Source organism: Lissotriton helveticus, chromosome 12 (genome assembly GCF_964261635.1).
Source record: "Lissotriton helveticus chromosome 12, aLisHel1.1, whole genome shotgun sequence".
NCBI lineage: Eukaryota > Metazoa > Chordata > Amphibia > Caudata > Salamandridae > Lissotriton > Lissotriton helveticus.
The window spans coordinates 698,153,748-698,176,585 of NC_136073.1; the positions used below are offsets into that span (position 1 = coordinate 698,153,748).

Here is a 22,838-nt window from a genome sequence, read left to right on the forward strand (position 1 = left end):
AAGTCGAGAGAAAAAAGATATTCGACTACCTGGCTAAGAGTAAGGGGGATGTGGTCTTGTTACAAGAAACCAAACTATCCCTGGATGATGTCAAACTAGTGAAAGCCAACTGGATATCCCAGGTGGCTTGCTCACTGGCAGAAGGGAAGAAGCGGGGAATAATTACACTGATCACGAACAACTACAATCTAGCAATAGAAGTATATCGGCATGACGAGGCAGGAAGAGTCCTGGTAACACACTTGAGAAGGGGGAGGAGATCATTCATGTTGCCAACATATACGGCCCGAACACGAACGACCCTGCGTTCTGGGAGGGGGTATCTCACAGACTAGATGGCCTTTCACAGAACAACCTTACAGTGGTGGCGGGGGACTTCAACATTGCTCTGGACCACATACTTGACAGACAATCACTCTGCCACTCCTAGCCCTCAAGCGCACACTCCATACTAAAGAACATCTGTGCCAGAGTCAACCTCAAAGACCCATGGCGGCTTCAACACGCGGACATTAGAGATTACACCTTCTACTCCAACCCGCACAACTCGTACAGCATGAAAGATTACATACTAATCACAGGCACACACACACCTGATAAAGCATACTGAGATAGTGCCCAGGTTAGTCTCAGACCACTTGTGCATCAGCCTAAAGTTGAGCAGGTGTCCTAACGAAGACCTCCCCCGAAGATGGCGTTTTAACACCGACGTCTTGACTGACCCAGTAAACAAAGCAAAGATAGAGGAGGCCATAAAAGAATACCTTAGACGTAACGACGCACATTAGATTGACCCCACTACCATATGGGATGCACTCGAAGACAATCGGGGGCACAATCGATATCCAGTCCAAAATCAACAAAAACGCAAACAAACAACTGGCCCAACTCGAGCAGGACATCAAAAGACTAGAAAATGCTCACGCCAGAGCCATACATGACACTAGCACCCTAACAGACGTCACCAGGAAAAAAGTAGGCGTACAACAAAATCCTGAGCGAGAGGGCCGGACTACGGGTCAACAAATACAAGGCCATCAACCTTTGCGAGGCTAATAGAGCGGGGAAAGTCCTAGCTGCCTACCTAAAGCACAAACAAAGCCAATTTACCATCTCATCCATCACCGACTCACACAATACCCACACAAGACACAAAGAAATCCTATGAACCTTCCAAGAGTTTTATCAGAAACTCAAAAAAAACGAATAGACCTTAAACCTGGGAGTGTGTATAAAATACTTTGACAGACTCTGCCTTCCCAAACTAACGAATGAAGAAGCACAGTCGGGGGCAAGAAATCAGTACAGCCAAGATTGAAATGGCAGTCAAGTCTTTGAAGGACAACAAAGCACCAGGCCTAGACTCCATTTTTTACAAATCCTTTCTTGACCACTTGAAACCCACCATGAAAAGGGTGTTCAACCACTGTGCAGAGAATGGGCCTGTATCACAATCCATGTCTGAGGCCAACCTAATCGTAAATCCCAAAGGAAGGCAAGGACGCACTGTTACCCAAGAACTTCAGACCCATATTCTTCATTAATGTGGACTACAAAATATACGCAAAAATCCTGGCTGCAAGGCTAAACCCTGTCCTGCCCAGACTAATAAGCAACTCACAGGTAGGCTGCCAAAAGACCCCTATGTCAAACGACAATACCAGAGTCCTATGCCACATACTAGAACACACCACCAAACTAGCAGAACCAGCGATGGCTATCACCCTAGATGCCGGGAAGGCTTTCGATAGAGTTTCATGGGCCTTCCTGGAGCAATGCGTGCACACATTCAATCTTGTGGAAGCATACATACGGAAGGTACTGGCACTGTACGGAGACCCCAGAGCGTGCATTGTCATTAATGGATCACTCTCTGATCCTTTCACATTACAACGCGAAACGGGATAGGGCTGACTTTTGTCCCCCTCGCTATTCCTGCTGGCCTTGGAACCCCTGATCCGGGATATCAAGACTAACGAGGAAGTAAAAGGGATCAATATGAACGACGTGGAAATTAAACTAGCCGCCTATGCAGACGACATACTCATTGTGACGGAGCAACCTAGGCCCTCTATTGAGGCCCGGATAGAAACTATAGAAATATACTTAAATCATTCAGGATATAAACTTGACAGGGACAAATCAGAATGTAAACCCCTCAACATACACACCACTAGGGCCTGACCTGGTTCATCAAATACCTAGGGATCCACTTCGGCAACGTCCTTAGGTACGCACTAGACTACAATGAGAAGCTATTGTTAGAGAAAACAAAGACTCTCCTGGAGTCCTGGTCTCCCAAATTTATAACCTGGTGGGGCAGAATAGAAACTATCAAGATGATCACCCCAATGATTAATTACCTGCTGAGCATGCTACCACTTCTCCTTACTGGCGACTTCCATCGCACAGTGGATAACCTGATTAGTAAATTCCTATGGAGAGGCAAAAAAGCACGAATAAGTATTACAAAACTAAGGCTAGACAAAAAACTGGGAGGACTAAACCTAGCAGACTATAGAACCTTCCAAACTGCTTTCCTAGCAAAACAGGGGGCCTTCTGGATGTCACCCCCTCAAGGGTGCTGGTATGGCTATTAATCGAGCATGCCATTCTAAACCACCTCCACTGGTACTACTAACTGCTAATAAACACACACTCACGCTTCCAGCCCAATATTCAAAAAACACAAAAATTGCCCTACTCAAAATAGACAAGGAAATGGAGAACAGTGAAAGGAACTTAAAATGGGAGTCTCTTTGGGCCAACAGCAAGATCAAACATAAACACATGGGAGGTGAAAGGCATCTCCTACCCAGCCCAACTGGAGGAGGGCCATCCCATCACTTTGGCCACACTAAAAGATAGACCTAGGCTCCCAGACATAGAGTTCTACAATTTCCTAAAAATCAGAACGGCACTAACAAAAGCCAAACTAGCGCAACACAGCTCATCAATTATGCAGTATATGGCGAAACTCAACAGAATAGGCCATCTGGTATCGCACCTTTACAAACTTCTACGCCCAAGCGCCACCAAATTTAACGATAAACCATCTAATTACTGGGTAAAACAACTTCACACCCCATTAAGTGAATAAGAGCTGGCTCTACTTTGGGCCTCCCCCTCATGTGACCAAATCTCCCCAGTACTATCCCAAACAAAATGTTGGCTACTCCACAAGACCTAGAATAGAAGTGGAATTTATAAAGCGCATGGCTACCCATGACATCCCAGCGCTGAAAGTAAAAAGAGGCATATGAAGCTTATCTGGGGAAATCAGATGATTAGTTTCTTTCTGTTGCTGGAGAGGAAGAGAATTCCAAAGCTTGGCGGAGTTATAGGAAAAAAGCCGGCCTCTGCTTCTGGCTCTCCTAATCCTTGGTACAGAGGCCAAGTGCAGTTCATCCGATCTTAGGGGCCGGTTGGCTTGTCTAGCTGCGCTAGGCCTCAGAGAAAACGACATATGCTGGAACTGTGGCAACGAAAAGGGGGACCTAGCACACCTCATCTTCTACTGCCTCAAAACCAAAACATTCTGGGGAAAAATCTTTGTCTTCATAAAAAAAAAGGCGCCGGGATGCACACTAAAACCAGAATTCTCTACCCTCCCTACCGCATTTATGACCGCAGGACTTGCCTCACAGTGTGACAGGGATCTGCTAGACCTCCTACTGACTGTGGCAGTGAAAATGGTCCTGTCCAACTTGAAGGATACAGCTAAGACGTCAAACAAAGGCTGGTTCAATTGGGTGACATACCTCAGGGGCGCAGATAGCACCGCACTGCAAAACTCACCCTACTACTAGGGGGATGTGGAAATCTCTTGACACGTATCTGGACTCCTATGAACCGCCGTGAGATCACTTGTGGGGACAGCTGTCCACAAAACAAAGCGCTACAAACCCAGACTAGGCTCATTGCTAAAGTACTCTTCTTGTAACCTATCTCCACCCTTTCTTTTCTATTCTCTTTTTTTCATCTGTCCTTAATCTCCTAGCAAGACATTGTAAAGGGGTGCAACCAAACATTTGTACCAACTACCTGTAACCATGACAACACCAACCAAGCTTGGCTAGTACCCCGTAATGGTAAAGCGAATTTAACTGTCTGTAAAATTTAATAAAATACTTTGAAATGAAAATAAAACAAGTTGCAAACATCTGAGCCGAAAACTAGAGAATGTAGAGCATGTATATCTTTAGGACTACATGCCATGAACAGATGCTTCCTGGGTAAGTAAAATGTTTCTTGTAGTAACATAGTTTTTTTTAGAACATATTTTTGCTCCTGAAAAAGGTGTTCTGTGATTCTGCAGGTGAGCGGAGATATTGAATATTCATGACTATCCGCAAATATCCCTTCGACAGAGTACCAGTATTATAAGTATTGGGGAGAGGGGTTGGCCTAACGGCTAAGGCGCTCGACCTCGGACCTGGGGATCTGGGTTCGAGTCTCGGCAACGACGCCAAAAACCTCCTGTGATTCTGGGCAAATCACTTAATCTCCCCGTGCCTAAAATGAAAGTGTGTCCTCATGTAACGTAACTGGTGCTATGTAAAGCGCTCTGATAACTGATTCGGTTCGGTTCTAGTTCGCGCTATATAAAACTCTAAAAAAAATTAAAAAAAATAAGTAAACTTTCTCCCTTTCCCAGTCCACTGCTACTTGTCAACTAACACTCAAATCCATTTCATAGCAAGCACACAGATTCATCACAACCTAGCTTCTTTCTTTAACAAGTTGGTTCTTTAGATAGTGTTCTTTATTTGCACAGAAAGGAGCATTTTGACAATAAATGCTGTGCTGAAAAGCACAGTAGATAGGACATTTTGCCCTTGATGTTACATATGGAGTTTTGGTTGTAGCTAGGAATTTTTTGATTGCGGAGTGTAGGTTACGAATAGTTACCTATTCACTCTGGATTATTGAGGTAGTTTGGAAGGAGCCTATTGCAGCTTTGAAGTTTAGAGCCAGTAGCTTATATAGTGTCTGGTTTTTAGATGACATTCAGCCAACGTAGTGGCAGTTAATCTGAGGTAGATGTGTGTTTGGGGAGATTGAGGAGTTTTTGTACCAAATTTCAGAATGTTATGTAGTGGGATAAAGTAAAAGAATACATTAGTCACATTGGTGAATGACAACAGGAGATGAGTGCCTTGGCTGTGTTAAAGGAACTGTTGTAGTAATTGTTTCTTTATATTGGGTAGTTGGAATCTGGCTGCTGTTGCCGTGTCTATTTTGAATGTTTCCATTCTCCTTGAAGGGTTGATATGCACTCCTTTTCCTTCTGCGGTTGGTGTACTCCTACATTTTCCATTAAATATGGTGGGGGTGTCGGGGAAATGCATATGTTGGAGGCATGTGTGCGCTAGATACACATGCTTTTGCATACTCCTGTGGGGTCCGGATGTTTGCAAGTTGTTTTTATTCAAAGAAGTCTTTCCAGTCACGAGGTAAAGTGACGCCTCCTTTCGGTGATAGTGCGCATGGGCATCGACTCCATTATTATATTGTTTTCTTTACACCATCGGGTTCGGACATGTATTGCTGCGCTCCGGTTCAAAACCGTCCTTCGGGTTCCCCTCGGTGTGCAATCCACAGTAGCCTTGACGGTATTGTTATTGTACGCGTTTCCCCCTCTCCGCGTATTGATTCGATCTGGTAACTTTAAATCTTCGGTTTAAGACATTGTGGGTGGTCTTTGGACCTAGCCAAATCAGTCCAGCCTTCTGCCGATAGAAGGACTCCGTTTCAATTCTGTCCTTGGTGCCCCTCGAAGTACCCTCACACGACCTACACCAAGACTGTAACTTGTGCCTCTCACCAGAGCACAAGGAAGAAGGTGAGGCTTGTCGGTCGTTCTAATCGAAATCTGAATCGTCTGGCTCGACGGTGAGATATGCAGCGCCAAAGCACTCCACATACTCTGGATATCTTCTGAGAAGAATCCGAACACGAAGAAGCGACTATTGCAGAAGAGGAGGGGACCTTCTCTGTCCCCCAAATCTGATTCAGACTTGGAAATCTAATTGGAGTCATCCAATTGGAGTCAGAGCATGTTCCAGCGTGACAGGGTGCTGGGAGTACTAAAGCCTCCTTACCCCTTAAACTTTCTTCCACTAAGCATAAGGCTTCAGCACCACCTCTGCATTTGGGCCTTAGCCGGCACCAAAACAAATAGTCAATCATTCCTGCTCGGAAATGAGTCGAGACAGATCCAAAACATTCCACTCTGAAAGACCAATCTGGTTTGGAGCAGAAATCTTCCGCTTGGGAACAAGTCCGGTTCGGAGCCAAACCCTTCCGCTTCGAAGGATAAAAGGGGCCAGTTTGGTTCGACACCGATACCTTTGGTGCCAAAATCAAAAGCTCTCCCAGATACCCCGGAACTGATCTTAGATGTCACCAAGGACAGATTAGATCCGAAACACAAAAAACTATACATAAACCCAGGTACAGGACCTATTTTTAGCGAAAACTCCTTCAAACAGGAAAGTTAGTTCAGAGGACACTAGGTAAAGGACATTGCTACAAGTCCTATCCACCCTACTTAGCCATCTTCACAATTACAACAACTGTCTGCCTCCGATCCACTACACAGCCCCACAGGGGTCTCCTCATACACAGCCTGATTTTGGACTTTGAGGATGACAATATTCCTTTACCAACAGATCCATGGGATGACTATAATATTGATCAACCCATGGATAATGGTCTTGCAGGGTATAACTCTGGATCATCATCTCCAGTTGATAATGTATCTTATAAGAGCTGACTTAAGCTGCTGCCCTTTATCATGGAGTTACTCTGCACGGAGGCTTTGGAAGACTATGTATTTGGGACACTAGGGTCTCAGCTTAGGACTAGTCAGTCTCCCTATGTTGAAAGGAATGATGAGGCATGCAGATGAGATTTTTAAGGACCCTGTTTGTGCCCATATTTTAACACCGAGGGTAGACGAAAAATTCAAACTATCCCCATCTGATCGTGTTTTTATTAAAGGACAGCTACCCTTAGACACACTGGTAGTTTCTAATGCTCTTAAAAGATCAAACTCGCAGACCTCTAGAAATGCTCCTCCCCCCAGATAGAGAGTCCGAACTAATTGATGCATCTGGGAAAAGAGTGGCTGCTCAAGCCTCTAACCGCTGGCGCATTGCCAACACGCAGGGCCTGCTAGCTAGGTATGACGGGGCACACTGGGACGAGATAGAAGGCCTACTTCAATACCTCCCAGAAGAGCACACGAAAAAGGCACAAGAGCTTGTCCGAGAAGGAAAACTTATATCTATTTTTCTATTAGATGTGCTCTAGATGCTTCTGACACTGCAGCAAGAGAAGTTAACACCAGCATTCTTTTACATCGACATGCCTGGCTTAGGATTTAAGGTTTTAAAACCGAAGTCCATCAATCTATTTTAAGTACCCCCTTTGACAAGCAACATCTTTTCAGACCTCGAGTTGATGAGGATTTAGAAAAGATTTTTAAAAAGACATATGTTTGAAATCCATGTGAGCGCTTCAGTCTCCATCAAGCAGAGGATCCTTTTGCTGCTCATTTTATAGGGGAGGGTCCAAAACTACATCCTCTGACCCACTTCCTCATACAAGTCCAAACACGGAACCCACTTCTTAAGAGGCTTCTACAGAGAAGGGAACCACAGGAAGCGGTTTCAAAGGTAGGGGTAAGAGCACGCCAATGCGTAACTCCCTTTCCCCCCAATAAACAGTGACTTGCCTACACTTCCACCCCCAATCATTTAACGCCTGTTGGAAGACTTCAACAATTTCTCCCCATTTGGAAATCCATAACATCAGACAAATGGGTGCTAGACATTATCCAACATGGTTATTGCCTGGAGCTCCCCAGCAATCCTCTCAACACTCCATCCTCACACTCACAAACTCATCAGAGCACCTGCAGCTCATCAAACAAGAGGTACAAGCTGTTGTAGCAAAAGGAACAGAACCAGTTCCGTTACAGTACCAAGGTTCCGGGGTTTACTCTCTACTTTCTAATCCGCAAAGACGCCTGCTCCTAAAGACACATTTTTTTATCTAAGGATGTTAAATCTGTACATACTATTGGAACATTTCCACATTGTCTTGCTTGAGCAAGTAATTTCACTTCTACAGCAAGGCTTTCTCGTTCCGGTTCTCCTAGCACATCACAAATTTGTGATAGCAGGAAAACACTATCCTTTCAAAGTACTCCCATTCAGAGTAACTACTGCTCCCAGAGTATTCACAAACTGTCTAGCAGTAGTAGCAGCACATCTCAGAAGACAACGGATTCATGTCTTTCCATACCTAGACAACTGGCTCATCAAAGCCAGCGCACACCAAAAGTGTTTACAACACACTCGGACTACATTGGATCTACTCCACCAATTGGTTTTCACAGTCCATGCACAGAAGTCTCATCCTCAGTCTTTACAAATGCAGGCCTATGTGGGAGCGACTCTTAACACTTGCACAGCTCTAGCCTCTCCAAATGCAGCCAGAATTCGAAATATTCTAACTTTAACTAGTTTCTCACCAATACTTAACAGTCAGGACTTTCATACAACTGTTAGGAATGATGGTATCATGCAGTGAAATAGTGCCTCATGCAAGGTTACACATGAGTCCTCTGCAAGAGTGTTTAGCAAGTCAGTGAATCAGTCTCTGGGTCCATTAACAGATCTAGTGTTGGTAGACTGCCGCACCCACCACTCTCTGCAATGGTGGAACACACAACTTTTCAAAAGGGCGGCCCTTCATCCATCCTGTTCCACAGATCATGCTCACAGCAGACTCTGCTCTCACAGTTTGCTGTGCTCATCTTCACAATTTGACAATTCAAGGTCTAAGGGACAACAAGTGCAAATGTCTTCACATCAACTATCTAGAGCTTCTAGCTGTGTATCTGGCACTGAAAGCTTTTCAGTCTAACCTCCTAGGGAAAATTGTCCTAGTCCCCACAGACAATTTCACAGCTATGTACAAAAACAGGGGGAGGGGGGCCCACACGTTCTCTGCAACAGTGATGCCTATCTTAGACCATTTGGCGTTGGGCAATTAATCAGTTTATCTTCTGGCAGAACACCTCCCAGGAGTGAACAATCAAATTGCCGACCTCCTCAGCACAAGGTGGCAACAAATACATGAGTTGAAACTTCATCCCCAAGTTCTCCTTCCTTACTTTCAACAATGAGGATTCCCACAAATAGATCTGTTCGCCATAGTGGAAGACTCAAAATCCCTAAACTTCGCCTCCAGGTTCCCACACCCTCTAGCCAAAGGAAATGCCCTATGGATGAATTGGTCAGGGATATTTGCCTACGCTTTTCCGTCTCTCCCTCCATTTCTGGTACAGAGGCTCAGGCACACATCTCACACTGATTCTAGTGGCTCCCACTTGGCCCGTCTACTGTGGTACACCACACTATCAGTGGTTCCACATCAAAAGCTGCATCTCAATTCCAGTCTTCTCACGCCGAACCATGGAGAATTCAGACACCCAAATCCAAAGGAGCTCAATCTAGCAATTTGGCTCCTGAAGTCATAGTTTGGTTATCTAAACTTGCGTGCGTGATTATTCTTAAGGAAGCAAGAAAGACTTCTACCAGAGCATGTTATGCAGCAAAATGGAAAAGATTTGTTATATATTATAACAATATTGATCCACTAGATGCCTCTATTCAAAATATAATTTGTTACCTTTTGTATCTACAGCGTGCTGGTCTAGCCTACACTTCCATTTGATTGCATCGTGCGGCAGTAGCCGCATATTTGCAAAACCGGCATTATCCATATTTGTTCAGTGTTCCAATAATTAAAGCTTTTATGGACACTACTCACACACCGGCGGTGTCGCCCCTAAGGACTCTGGTCAATGTAGTAAAGTGTTCGCGATGCATCATCTTTCGATCTTCTGCTATCTTCGCTGTCTTCGCCATCCCTGGACACGTGTTTCGGGGTATTACCCCTCATCAGCAGGGCCAGAGTCCTTAGGGGCGACACCGCCGGTGTGTGAGTAGTGTGCGACCCCACCCCCATTTGTAACTTTAAAGCTCCCTTGAGCAGCGGGCTGACGAGCCTGGGATCCCGCACCTACGCGCCTGAGTGGTACTATACCTGGCAGATATTGGCAGCCATCGGCAACCCCAGTACACTGCCTATCCCTGCTGATTCGGGGTAATACCCCGAAACACGTGTCCAGGGATGGCGAAGACCGCGAAGATAGCAGAAGATGATGCATCGCAAACACTTTACTACATTGACCAGAGTCCTTAGGGGCGACACCGCCGGTGTGTGAGTAGTGTGCGACCCCACCCCCATTTGCAACTATTTGTTGCATTTGCTACACCTCACAAAGGCAATCGTATCTCTAAATCTGGTATTTCAAGATGGTTTGTTAAATGCATTCAAACTTGCTATGCTAAAGCTAAAAGAACTTTATCTATACCTCCTAGAACCATTCCAGTCGTAAAATAGGAGCATCTATGGCCTTTTTAGGTGACATTCCTATAAGCTGACATTTCTGAGGGCAGCAACCTGGTCCACACCACACACATTTACCAAACACTGTTGTGTGGATGTCTTAGCACGTCAACAAGCCAATGTAGGGCCAGCAGTGAGTATAGACACTTATTCAAACCACTGCAACACCTACTGGTTAGCCACCGCTTTGGGAGAATACTGCTATATAGTCTATGCAAAGCATGTGTATCTACAGCACACTTTCCTTGAACTGATTCTGTTACTTACCCAGGTAGCATCAGTACTTTGCATGTAGAGCTGCGGATTCACATGTGCCCTCCCACCTCCCTGGGCAACTGAGTTGGCAGTTCACATTATTTACATTTAATATGCATGGACAGCTCTGTACTACACTCACGTACTCTATTCTAACCCTCTTGCAGGTAAACAATCGAACAATGGAGTAATACCCATGCGCAATATCACTGTGTAGTGTAGTCCCTATATTCCCAATAGGCTCTGTGCATTGGAAAAATATATCCTATAGAATTGACGTTGGACTTGGGTCTACTAGGTCTCTATCGAATATATTAGACTTAATTGTGAGAGCCAGCTAGCTCAGAGGTCACTAGAAAACTTTCTCGAATAAACAAGAAGGGATTTGTTTCTGAAAACCGCATAAACATGACAACTTTGTTTCCTCAAGATAAAATTGATCTTCAGAGTCGTGGAAACAATAGATGGATATTTTACTCATTCAATCGTGCATGCTTCGTTTCATCAGAGGTGCAGAGAAATAGAGAGACGGGCGTTTTCAATAAAAAGTATTTATTGAACAGTCTTCTATCTTTTGCACGTAAAGTGAACTGCTACAATCGTAATAATGGTTGCAAAGTATAATGCGTACAGCATTAAGAGTATTATAAAATAATACTGTAAAAGCATGGTATGGTTTCTAAGCCATAAAATACATACATTAATAAATAAAGACTTAAAGTACTCAACTGGTGCTTCTAAAATACGCCTACCCCAATGTACCCAACCTAAATCTAGTACGAGGGAAGAAGTAAGTGTGGTGTAGCATAAGTTTAGTATTCTTTGCCAAGAATCTATCCAAGATTTCTCTTTGGGTCTAATCAGCTCCGTACCTTGGTTTAGAATGAAGGAGGTCTGGTATCTCTCTGTCTCAAGACTCGATTTCCCAACAACCCGCAAGGGTAGCTTGGAAACACTGGAGCTGTATTTCTCTGCAAGAGAAAAGACAGCGTCTCTCTCAGTGCGTCTGCTGGAGGCTTGGCTTCCTTCGGCACTTGCTGCAGCGAGATGCGTCGGGCAAGTAGATAGTCGAACTGCTCCAAACCACCATGTGTTTGCTAGGGCAAATGTGGGCATCTTTATACCTTGAAGGTGCAGAGTTTGACGTACAGTTGGACATAACGTCATCAAAGAGTCTCAGTTCTTTAAAAAAAAAACAATGAGTTTGTCGACAAATCCATGTTCAAGCAAGGGGAAGTCCCTAACTGCTGAAGCAGAGTTTTCCAAGAAATCGTTGTAGATTTTCGGAACTAGTGGAAGTAGCCATGCCGTATTTGGACTGCATGAGCTATGTCTAAATATGGTTATGATTTCTATGCCTATATAAGGATATGGTGATTTATAGCTATATGAGGGCATGAATCGGGAAAATTACACCAGGGTCCTAAAATGCTATACAACAACTGAAGGGAGGAGTCCCCATACCTCATGACTGGAAAAGACTTCTTAGAAGAAAAACAACTTTCAAACATCCGGACCCAACACTAGATGGCAGGCGTATGCAAAGCATATGAATCTACAGCTCAACATGCCTGGGTAAGTAACATAATCCATTCGTAGCATGTTTTGGCTGCAGATACACATGTTATGCATACTCCTGCCATCTAGTGTGGGCCCAGACTTTGCAAGTTTTTCTCGAGGAAGCTTTGATTGGTGTCATGCGTCGATTCGCTTCCCCCTCAAGGCATTGCACATGTCAGACATTGTTCCTCAGTTTTTTCCCGCCATAAGGCTCAGATTGATTACATCTAAGCTGTTCACGATTCAATGCCACACGACCTTTGGAGAAAAAAGATGTAATCACCAGAATAATTCTACACTGGGGAAGGACTTCCCTGATTTCAAATATAGTTGATCCAGTGCAAGGCCAATACCTGATCAGGGTTTAATATTCGATAATATCACAGAACAATGGCCCATTCACATTTACCCAAATCCCTAATGCGCTGGGGTCAATGTATATACGTTCAATTCTTTTCCTCCTAAAATCCATGTGTGACATCACAAAATAAACTTTTATTTCCATTTAAATGCTCAATGCATACGGTCACAAATCCAAACCTTGAAATCCACAAAGAGAGCGAAATCGTTGGCAACTTCAAATGGATACAAACTCCTCATACACATGACATTGTGCATGAAGGAGTGGATAGGTTAAGAGATCTCCGTTTCAGCAAAATGAAATGCGAAACAAAATACATCTAACGGAAGGGATAGATGAAGAGACAATAGTTTAATCTAAAAAAATACCGGTCAATGTACCTATGACGGCGTGGATAGGTGAAGAGACAAAAGTTTCAGAGACAAAATAAATTTACAAATAATTTTTCAAGAACGAGTGCGAATAATACAAACCCAAAGGATCTTGCAGAAAACTCCCCCTCTGGCCAAAGTATTTCAGGGGACCCCCACCATCAAAATCAGGGAACAAAGATGATAGGGACAGGACAGGAGCAGCTAGGCCGCTCTGCAAACCAACGGACAGTGACGCATCTCCCTTCTCACTCTCTCTCTCTGTAGCCAGCCTAACTTAACCACCCCAAAGGCACCCCAGTTATACCCTAAAACCTACATGTCCGTCCCACATCAGTTGAAACATTTCACGTAACCTAACAGTTCATTGGTGGATTTGGGAGGTTGTGTCACACCACTGACTTCATCCAAACTTTGGGCATATTCATTATTCTACACCCATTCCTATCATTTCATAATTTTTCCGTTCACATGATTTAATACATGTTACAGAAGGAGTCTTTTTGTCTACCAGTCAGTCACATCCCTTGGCAGGCGATCATCACATTGGCCTTCAACTTTTATTCTTTCATTGCACCACTCAGCACTTTTGGCTGCTCTGCCATGACATTATTATTTCAGCCCCTCCTTTATCCGGCTAAGTTAAGGAAAATATGGCTTCCCATCCAGCTCACTTTGGCAAATGGAACATGAACATTCATTATATGATAATGCACTTTTCACTGTTTACCACCCACATTTGCTATATTCCCTTTTAACGTTACATAGCATAAGCTTTAAGCAAAAGCAGCATTGTTTTATTTCAAAGGAAGATGCAACATGCATACTATGAAATGCACATGCAGCCTAGTCATGCATTATATCTCGTTTCTTTCAAAGCTCACTGTAAATACGTTTTTTAGTTCTTTCATAGATTATTTCATATTAACACATACATGTGCAATGCAATTTCCCTCGTGTTTATGTAAGGTGCATGTTCGTTTTCTACTACTAACTGTTAGTACGTATTATGGAGGTATTCATTCCAGCAGGTTTCTTTTTGTGAAATCCTGCTCCATCAGTCAACCGTTGAGAATGATCGTCTATATTAATGGAGATTGTTAGATTTGGGGGTCTCTGGTTGGCACAGGTAGGTACTTGTGACAAGCAGGGACCCTCTCCTCTAGTCAGGACAACGGAGATTACAATCCTGAAATAACCCAGGCTCACCCTCTAGGTAGCGTGGCGCGAGTGGTCAAGGCTTATTTCAGAGGAGTTGTAAGTTAAGCAGTTGTGACCACATACAGTATCCCAGTGACAACACTACAAATGGATACCACACAAGTTTTATATAAAAAAGTAGACTTTATATAGAGTTACCACAAGACCATAAACAAAAAATACACATTAGGATTACTTTAAGATGGTAGATTTAAGCTTAGTTCAATTCAGTTCTTAGATGTGACACTCTGCGTCAATGTACCTTAGGTTGCGTTGCGCTTCCACGACCAGCAATGTTGCTGCGATGGGAAATGCGGCAAAGTTCAGATACAAAGAAATAAAGACGTGAAGATCTTCCAGATGTGGCTTGCTTCTCGGGGATGCGAGAAGTTCTCAGTTTGATGCGTGGATTACAGCGGCGACATCCAAGATGTAAATGTATTTGAGCTTGTAAAGCGCACTGCTACCCGTCCGTAGGTCTCCTGGCGCTGTATAACTCTGGGGAATCCGTCCTGGCTTTCCCTGTGGGATGGTTCCTGCTAGGAGTCCTCAAGGTGGAGCCAGGCATCCCCGGAGTTGATGGGGCCGTTGTGGAGATTAGGCAAGCTAATGCCCAGAGTTGCCGAGTGGAACCCCTGATTAGAGTAAGCACCGAAACGAGAATTATAGAGTCCGCTGACCCAAGTCCACGACCCTGCCGTGTTGGGAATTGAACCCTGGTCCTGGGCCGACTTCTGCTCCCGGGTTTGCCGCCTCTAACCAGTGAGCCACACTACTCCACATTCAATGCGACGGCAGCAGCTCCAGCGGCGACGCTCTTCTCCAACGATGCATGAAGCTTCTGCTCGATGCGACCACTACAGCGGCGACATCCAAGATGCGACTGCAGCAGCTCCGACGGCGGCACGTTTCACGGGGATGCAAGGTGCTCTTGGTTCGATGCAGTGCAATGCGACAGTTCCAGCGGCGACACCCTCCTTCGGAGTTGCGACGGCAGGCACAGTGATGGTGACACGCTCAGACCTCGTTGCGAGATTCTTCTCCTGATGCGGTGCAGTGCGACCGCTCCAGCAGCGATACCCTCCTTCGGAGTTGCGATACGCTTCCTCTTCGTTGCGGCACGCTTCTCTCCGATGCGGTTCAGTGCGACAGTTCCAGCGGCGACACCCTCCTTTCTCCGGAGTTGCGACAGCGACACGCTTCTTCTCGTTGAGTCACGCTTCCAGCTCCTTGCAACACGCAGTTCCTCAGAAGGCCCAAAAGCAGCAGCAGGCACTTCCACAAGAACTCTAGGGAACTTTGGGGTTGAAGTCTGTTGTCCCTGAGACTTCAGCAGGAGGCAATCTCTTTTCCAAGCCCTTGGAGGTCCTTCACAAGTTGAAAGCAAAGTCCACAAAGTTCCTTTCTCCTTCCTTTGGCAGTAAGGCAACCACTGCAGGCCAATCCCCCAAACAGCACTTCAGCTTGAGAATAGCCTCTTCTCAGTTTCTTGAGGTTCCTCTCCTCAGTAAAGGTTTCTTCTTGTAGTCCGGAGTGATCTAATTTCTTGGAAGCAGGGTCCCAATACTTATAACCCAAAATCCTTTGTTCTCTGAAGGGAGAGGTGCCTTTGCCCAGTCCAAACCAGTTCTGAAGCACTCTGTTTACCAGACCTCTCCTTTCACAGTGCAGAGCAGAAACATCAGACGCCTCACAGGAGGTGGAGCCAGGATTGTGGAAGGCAAATACAGTCCTGGAGCACTTTGTTGACAGGACTCCTTCTCTTCTTTCAGTGTGCAGGGCAGAGACATCAGCCGCTTTCCAGGGGGTGGAGCAGCATTGTGGAAGGCAGGCACAGCCCTATTCAGAGTTCAGGTGCACGCCTCCCTCCCATCTAGATGCAGATCTCTCTATTCACCACTGGGTGACTCATCCTGTCTCCTGGAATTCCCCAACCCTGTCACTCACAGAAACCAGACATAGGAATACACCACCTAGCCAAAGTTATTATTATTATTCAAATACAGTATAAATTGCATTTCCATCGTGTGACTGGTACCTGAGCCATCCCTAATCGCAGGTATTTTGTTTTTGGGCCCATTACATTTCGAATGGGCAGTAAGCAGTTTACCTGCTTTATTAAGCACGCCGAATTTGAGCACTTTGTTTGTGACAATCAGATGAGCCATTGAGCTCCACATCTTATTGTATTTTAAGGTATTAAGTGCAAGAAGGACCTTTTCCTACTCGTGTATCAAATTAGTCTTCAGTTCAGAAATTTCTTTCTCAATTTCTAATATTACCTTTTAAAATGCATGTCAACAAGAGTTCTACTTATTCGGAAACTCCAGATATTTATTTTTCAATAATTTGAATCAAAGAAGGATCTTGTCTTAGATAAATTGATTCCCCACAATTTGCTTTTTGTGTTAAAGCGATATGGTATTGACATGCCTGCATGCCGGAAATTAGTATATGTGGAAGTATAAGTGCTCGAATCTATGGGCTTCATCCAGCAGAATGTAATCAGTCCAGGAGAATGCTTGGTGTGAGCTGGAATACCCAAATAGATCACCACATAAAAGTATAGTGCTTAGATGAAGGAATTCAAGATCAGGGCTAGTCAAAAGCATTTCTCGATTCAAAATAAAAGAATACAAAGTTTTCGTCATGCAAGAGAAGCATTTAGCCTTTGTGTATTATCTTAAACCGTGCTAGACCAGAGACACATGGCCTGTAAGTTTTCCAATTCGTTAGAAAAGCCTTTCATAGTTGCCTTGTGTCTTTCGATTACACAACAATCTTTCGTAGTCCTTGTAGTCTTTCGATCTACAACAAAGCAGTTATCGAAACCCTAGACCTCCTGGCCCCGCTTAAGCACAAAAACCAAAGAACCGTTCCTTCCAAATCATGGTTTAATACGGAGCTTAACAATGAAAGACGCTCATTGAGACAGACGGAAATAACATGGAGACTGCACCCTTCCCCCTTGCACCTAGCTCGCCTCAGACTTGCAAGATCCTCCTACAAAAAACACATCTTTAAACTAAAAGCATCCTTTTTCAGAACACAACTTGACTAAGCCAAAAACAGACCCAGAGAACTGTTTAACATTGTTCGCAATCAAACCTCAGCCGCTCCACCTGTACTTATGGCCTCGACGACCAGATGCGAAGAAATAGCCCTCTTTTTCTCTGAAAAAATTGCGAAAATAGAGCAATCCTTCCTGCCGACTCTGACCCCTACCTCCATACTACACATCCCCCCTACTGCACCTGCTTCCTGCCCACTCCCCCCCACCCCCTCCACGACCCTCCATAATACTGATCTCACTCCCTCCTCCTTTCCCGCCACCCTCCAAGATTCTAATCCCCCTAACACTCGCCCTAAAAATAACGCAGCTTGGCATAATTTCCAGCCAGTCACTGAAAGAGATGTCTTTGACATCATTGCAAAACTTAAACCCTCCTCCCACACTAAAGACCCCCTCCCTTCTAAACTCGTCCAAAACCTGAAACATATCATCACACCTGCCTGGACCTCTATCATTAACACCTCCCTAGCCACCGGCTGTGTCCCCACCTCCCTTCAACTGGGACAAATCACCCCCATTCTTAAAAACCCTACGGCTGACCCTAATGACCTCAACAACCTCCGCCCTATCTCCAACTTGCCCCTCCTCTCGAAAGCCCTTGAAAAATGTGTCCTTCAGCTTGACACACATTGAACTTTTTAACTTACTTGACCCCCTCCAATCAGGCTTCAGGAAAGGCTGCAGCACCGAAACCGCCATGCTTAACATTATAGATGACATCCACCACTCCCTCGACGATGGCGAATCTAGCCTATTGATCCTCCTCGATCTCTCCGCAGCGTTTGATACCGTTAACCACTCTGTTCTTCTCAAAGTCCTTAAAGAACAATTCGGCCTTAATGGCATGACTCATAATTGGTTTGTCTCATACCTGCAACACCGCGCTCAGCAAATTAAAATCCACAATTGCCTTTCTAACCCCGCCCCCATCTCTCTAGGAGTTCCACAAGGATCCATACTATCTCCCTCTCTCTTTAACCTCTTCATGGAACCTCTCACCTCATTCTCAAACAAGCAGGGATTAACTATCACCTCTACGCTGACGATACACAACTCTACCATAAGATAAAAACCCATGCTGACATCCTCCACCTCAACAACACCCTCATCTAAATTCAAGCCTGGTTCCACTCGAACCATCTCAAACTTAACCCCAAAAAAACTGAAATTATTCTTTTCTCCCCAAAAAACAACCAGCTCCCCATCCAAAAGTGGATCACAGACCTTAACGTCCTCAACTGCTCCTTGTCCCTAGCCACCTCAGTCAAATCCTTGGGCATCTCCCTTGACAACCGCCTAACTATCAACGTACACATCAACAACTCTGCCAAAGGAGCCCTCTTTACCCTCCGTAACCTTAAGAAAATTAAGCCCTTCATCCCAATCGATGACTTTAAACTGGCAGTCCAACCGCTTGCTCTATCGCGCATTGATTACGGCAATGCCATCCTCACCGGAATTCCCAAAACCCACCTGGCACCTCTTAAATCTGTGCTCAACCTCGCAGCTAGGCTTATCACGGACTGCAAACGATTTGACCACATCTCTCCCACCCTTAAATCCCTTAAATGGCTCCCCATTGAAGGTAGATCCACATATAAAACAGCCTGCATTACACACAAAATCCTCCACCAAAACACACCGACATAACTCTCCAACAAACTGACCAAAGCAGGCTGCACGCGATCACTGAGAAGCTCCAACAACCTCCTTCTTATCCCCCCCCTACAGAAAAAGAATTCCACTCAGTCACTCTCCTTTTCAGGCAATGCCCCACTTATTTGGAATGCCCTCCCAAAAGACCTCCGCTGTAACCAGTCCTACCCCAGCTTCAAAAAAGAACTCAAACTTCTTCTCCTTAATAAATACTGGGGTTTCTAATCACTCCCTGGTAGCCTCGCCCCTCTGCATCACCCCGCCTAGCTGCTCCGCATATGACTTGTGACCACCCGCCTGGCCAACTCCTTTTCCGTCTATCTGATCACCTTTACTCCCCTCCTCATGACCCTCATTTCTCTTGCCTGGTTTTTTTTTTTTTTTTACTTAAGTGAGGCTTCCTGCCAAACTGTGACCGCTATTTTGTATTAATCAGAGTTTCTAGCAATTTGTTTTTACTCTTATCTAGATGTCATGTATCCTATGTGGACTTGCTCTTTTATTATTCCATTGGCTGTGCTTATACACACTGTACCTGTTGGAAACACGTTGTAAAGCGCTCTGATACTCCTGGGTCCAGCCAGCGCTATATAAAACCTCTTAAATAAATAAATAAAATAAGTTGTAGTAATGTTGAATATAGCAAATTATGAATGCTTTCCAAATAACATTGTTTTTTTTGTCTTGCGTGCGATGATTCTCTCGTTAACTTCTCTATTACTTGAATTGATACCAGAAGCAATGTTAATACATCAGAGCTCTGTGCATGTATACTATACAAACTTTAAATGCAAAATATTGTACTCCTCTTCACATACAAGGAGAAATTTTAATATCTCGGAATACATGTTCTTGTTGTAGTGAGATTTGTGCATATTTACCTTTGAAACTCAATAAAAACTCTTGAAATAATTTAATTGGGCGTAAAATGATTTTAAATAGCAAATGGCTGTTAATGATATAAATTCAAAAAGGTCTTAATAAGGAATTCGGCTAACTCAATCTTGGGCTGGTGAGTAAGGCTGCAAATCCATGCTCTGGTTTCATCATGTTACTAAGTGTCCTAGAGACACGTATTATTCATGTTCTGCGCAAGTTAGGCAGCATGCCGCAAGGTGCGTCTACTGAATTTAGAGACTGTGATAGTAGGAGATGGCCTAACTACCTGTGACTGCGCAAGATTCCATGTAAACGAATCATTGTTTAATCTCAGCACCATTCCCTTGCTGTTTTGAATAAAAATGTTTCATTGCTGTTTTTTTTTTTTTAGGTTGAACGTCTGAACAAGGAATTTTCTATCTATCTGACAAAAGATGGCCGCATTTCTGTTGCTGGTATTACCTCTGCCAATGTGGGATATCTCGCCCATGCCATCCATCAAGTCTCCAAATAAAAAGGAACATGAATGTCCAAAGCGAGCAAGGCATAACGAGTCAGGAACGTCTCCATGTTTGCCTTCGCAGCTTTCTTGATGGTGTTTAAATGTCAAGAGAAACAAAAAAAAGCACTTATTTTTCAACCACAGCACTTTCTGCTATGCCGACTGAAATGTTTATTGCTCAGTCAGACAAGGACGTTTCTGGGGGACCGGTTTGGTTCCATGGAAAATGCCAGCATTTCCCCTCATATACTGAGACTCTTCACTAGGTTTACAGACTGGCTAGGTCATTGTGATTCAATGTTTGGAGAACTGCTCTGAGCCTCCCTTCTGTGTTCTAACTTGCTCTTTCAATTCTGTGTACATTTCTGGTTGTTTGGGGTCCCAGTAATGCGACGTTTTATTGGATGGTACAATTTAACCGGAGGGTTCGGGTTCACCTGCTCAATGGGATATTTTTATTCTGGTGGATATAGCAGATGTTTGTATCAGAGATTAGTGCTCATTCTGAGAAACTGAGCTGCAGTTATTTGCAAGCTTTTGGCTTCTTCAATACACTTATTTTCCTACATTTTCAATGTCCAAGTTCCTCGCCTTTCTGTTAAAGGCGGGATATTTCTCAGGGGCCGATCAGAAGTTCTCCCACCCCTCTCACTCAACTGGTTTTATTGCAGCTGGTTCTGAATTGGGAGGAGCCAGCTTAAGATTTTGAGGCCTGCACCACTTATGACCTAATTTATGAGGTTTTTTGGGGTGTGGAAGTGCCTCGCTGGTGTGCTCAGAATTTGGAATAGTAATTCAATCACAGCAATAAATTTGGTTTGTAGTCTAGCCTACCTAGTCCAGTCACCACCTATATTATGTGCAATATACTCGTGTCTCCCTGCTGGATAAGAGTGCTTGGTGTGTAGAGTTAAGTATTTGGAGCTGTGGTTCGTAAATTATCGTGCTGTTAGTGCGGTGTGAGAAGAGACCGCCCGAATCATGTAGGCCATTTTATTCCATCTGTTCCTGCTCAAATAAAACTAGACTGAACTATCCGTGTTTTGAGTACTGCATTTAATTGTTAACATTTACCTTTGTTGCTGAAGTATCCTCCATTTGACGAAAAACCCTCCGAGTTGCCATTCGACCTGTCTTTAGTGATTATTTTTGTGACATGTCCGCTTTCAAATTCAACGATTGTTCGTCACTGTTTGCTCCGCAAGAAAACCTGTTTTTGATCTTGCACCGGTTTTCCTCCTTGGCTGAGGATTTGAGTCTGTCAGGTGTTCACTGGCTTTTATTAAGTAATTCTGGAAGTTGTGGAAACTAATGGCTGCTAGCACTTGCTGTCCGCACTCCGCAGCCCTGGTGGAGGATGTGAGCCTCTGCATTATTAAAGATCAGTCACACCATATTTGCCACATTCATTCATGTCTCTTTTACTCTCCAGTACTCATGGCATCAAGAAAGTAGGCATTGGCAAAGTCAGTAGTTCTCAGCAATGTGAGAGCTACTGGCGTTGTCAGTGTGAGAGCTACTGGCGTTGTCAATGTGAAATGTCTTTTAGCCATGTTGTTTTGTAGTACATCTGCTGTTCAGTATGGCTGAAAGTCACGGAAAAAAGCGCTATGAAGCGGCCAGTGGTGGCTGTGTCATAGTGCCTTTGTGTGGCAGGAGGGACAGTAGAAGGAACACCACAGGGGGGGTGAAGAGACAGGACATGTGCTGTGTAGCCGAGACCTAAAATTCATGCGCCTTTGTGTAATGTAACCGTTTCACTCTAATACCACTGGTTACCTTTGTGCTACAGAAAAATGCAACAAAAAAGAAATGTGGATATCCTCACTGTGCCTCCTGTGCATGGCCGCAGACCACGCAGAAGGGGCCAAGAGCAGAAAGACAGACGGAGGGAAAAAACCAAACACAAATGAGGACATGGGGAGGTAGTGTTGGTTGGTAAAGATGAAAGGGGCAGGGGTTGTGAGAGGAAAGAAGCAGCAAGGATGGGGGTGGGTGTAAGGAGAAAAGAAGCAACTCAAATGGGGTGCAGGTGGTAGAGGAAAGTTGCATTTGAAAACACAAGCACTCATATGGAGTGCTTAAACAAAAAGTAGCTCCGAAAACGGGAGCAGTGGGTGGACACACATACTTGGTCCGTGCTGTAGTTGAACGCCAGACACAACAAGCATTGGCAATGCAATAGGTCTCGCATTTGCGAGAGTTTATGCTATTGTCATTGTAAATAACAATGCCTTTTATGTATGTTTTGATAATTAACACATAAATAAAAGGCATTGCCATTTACAATGCCAATAGCTCAAACTCATGTAAATGCAAGACCGATTTCACTTCAAAGAAGTGCCCGCCATTGTCCAGGGCTGCTTGGAAAGGGAAAGCGTGCATGGCGCACTGAATGTTGCAGGAAAGCATGGCGTACCTGCAGTAGGAAAACTCAAAGAAAATAGTTCCTACAGACTAAATAATACATACCGTGTAACAGAAGTAAAAGGG

General features: G+C 44.4%; 1 protein-coding gene across 1 annotated transcript in view; it reads left to right on the forward strand.

Annotated features, from left to right (window-relative positions):
- Positions 1-21,382, forward strand: part of GOT2 (glutamic-oxaloacetic transaminase 2) — a 147,187-nt gene extending 125,805 nt beyond the window's left edge. The window contains exon 10 of the mRNA XM_078669630.1: positions 20,235-21,382. Coding sequence (XP_078525756.1) covers positions 20,235-20,357 — 123 coding nt within the window. The 3' untranslated portion in view covers positions 20,358-21,382. The remainder of the gene's footprint in view (positions 1-20,234) is intronic.
- The last annotated feature ends 1,456 nt before the right edge of the window (positions 21,383-22,838 follow it).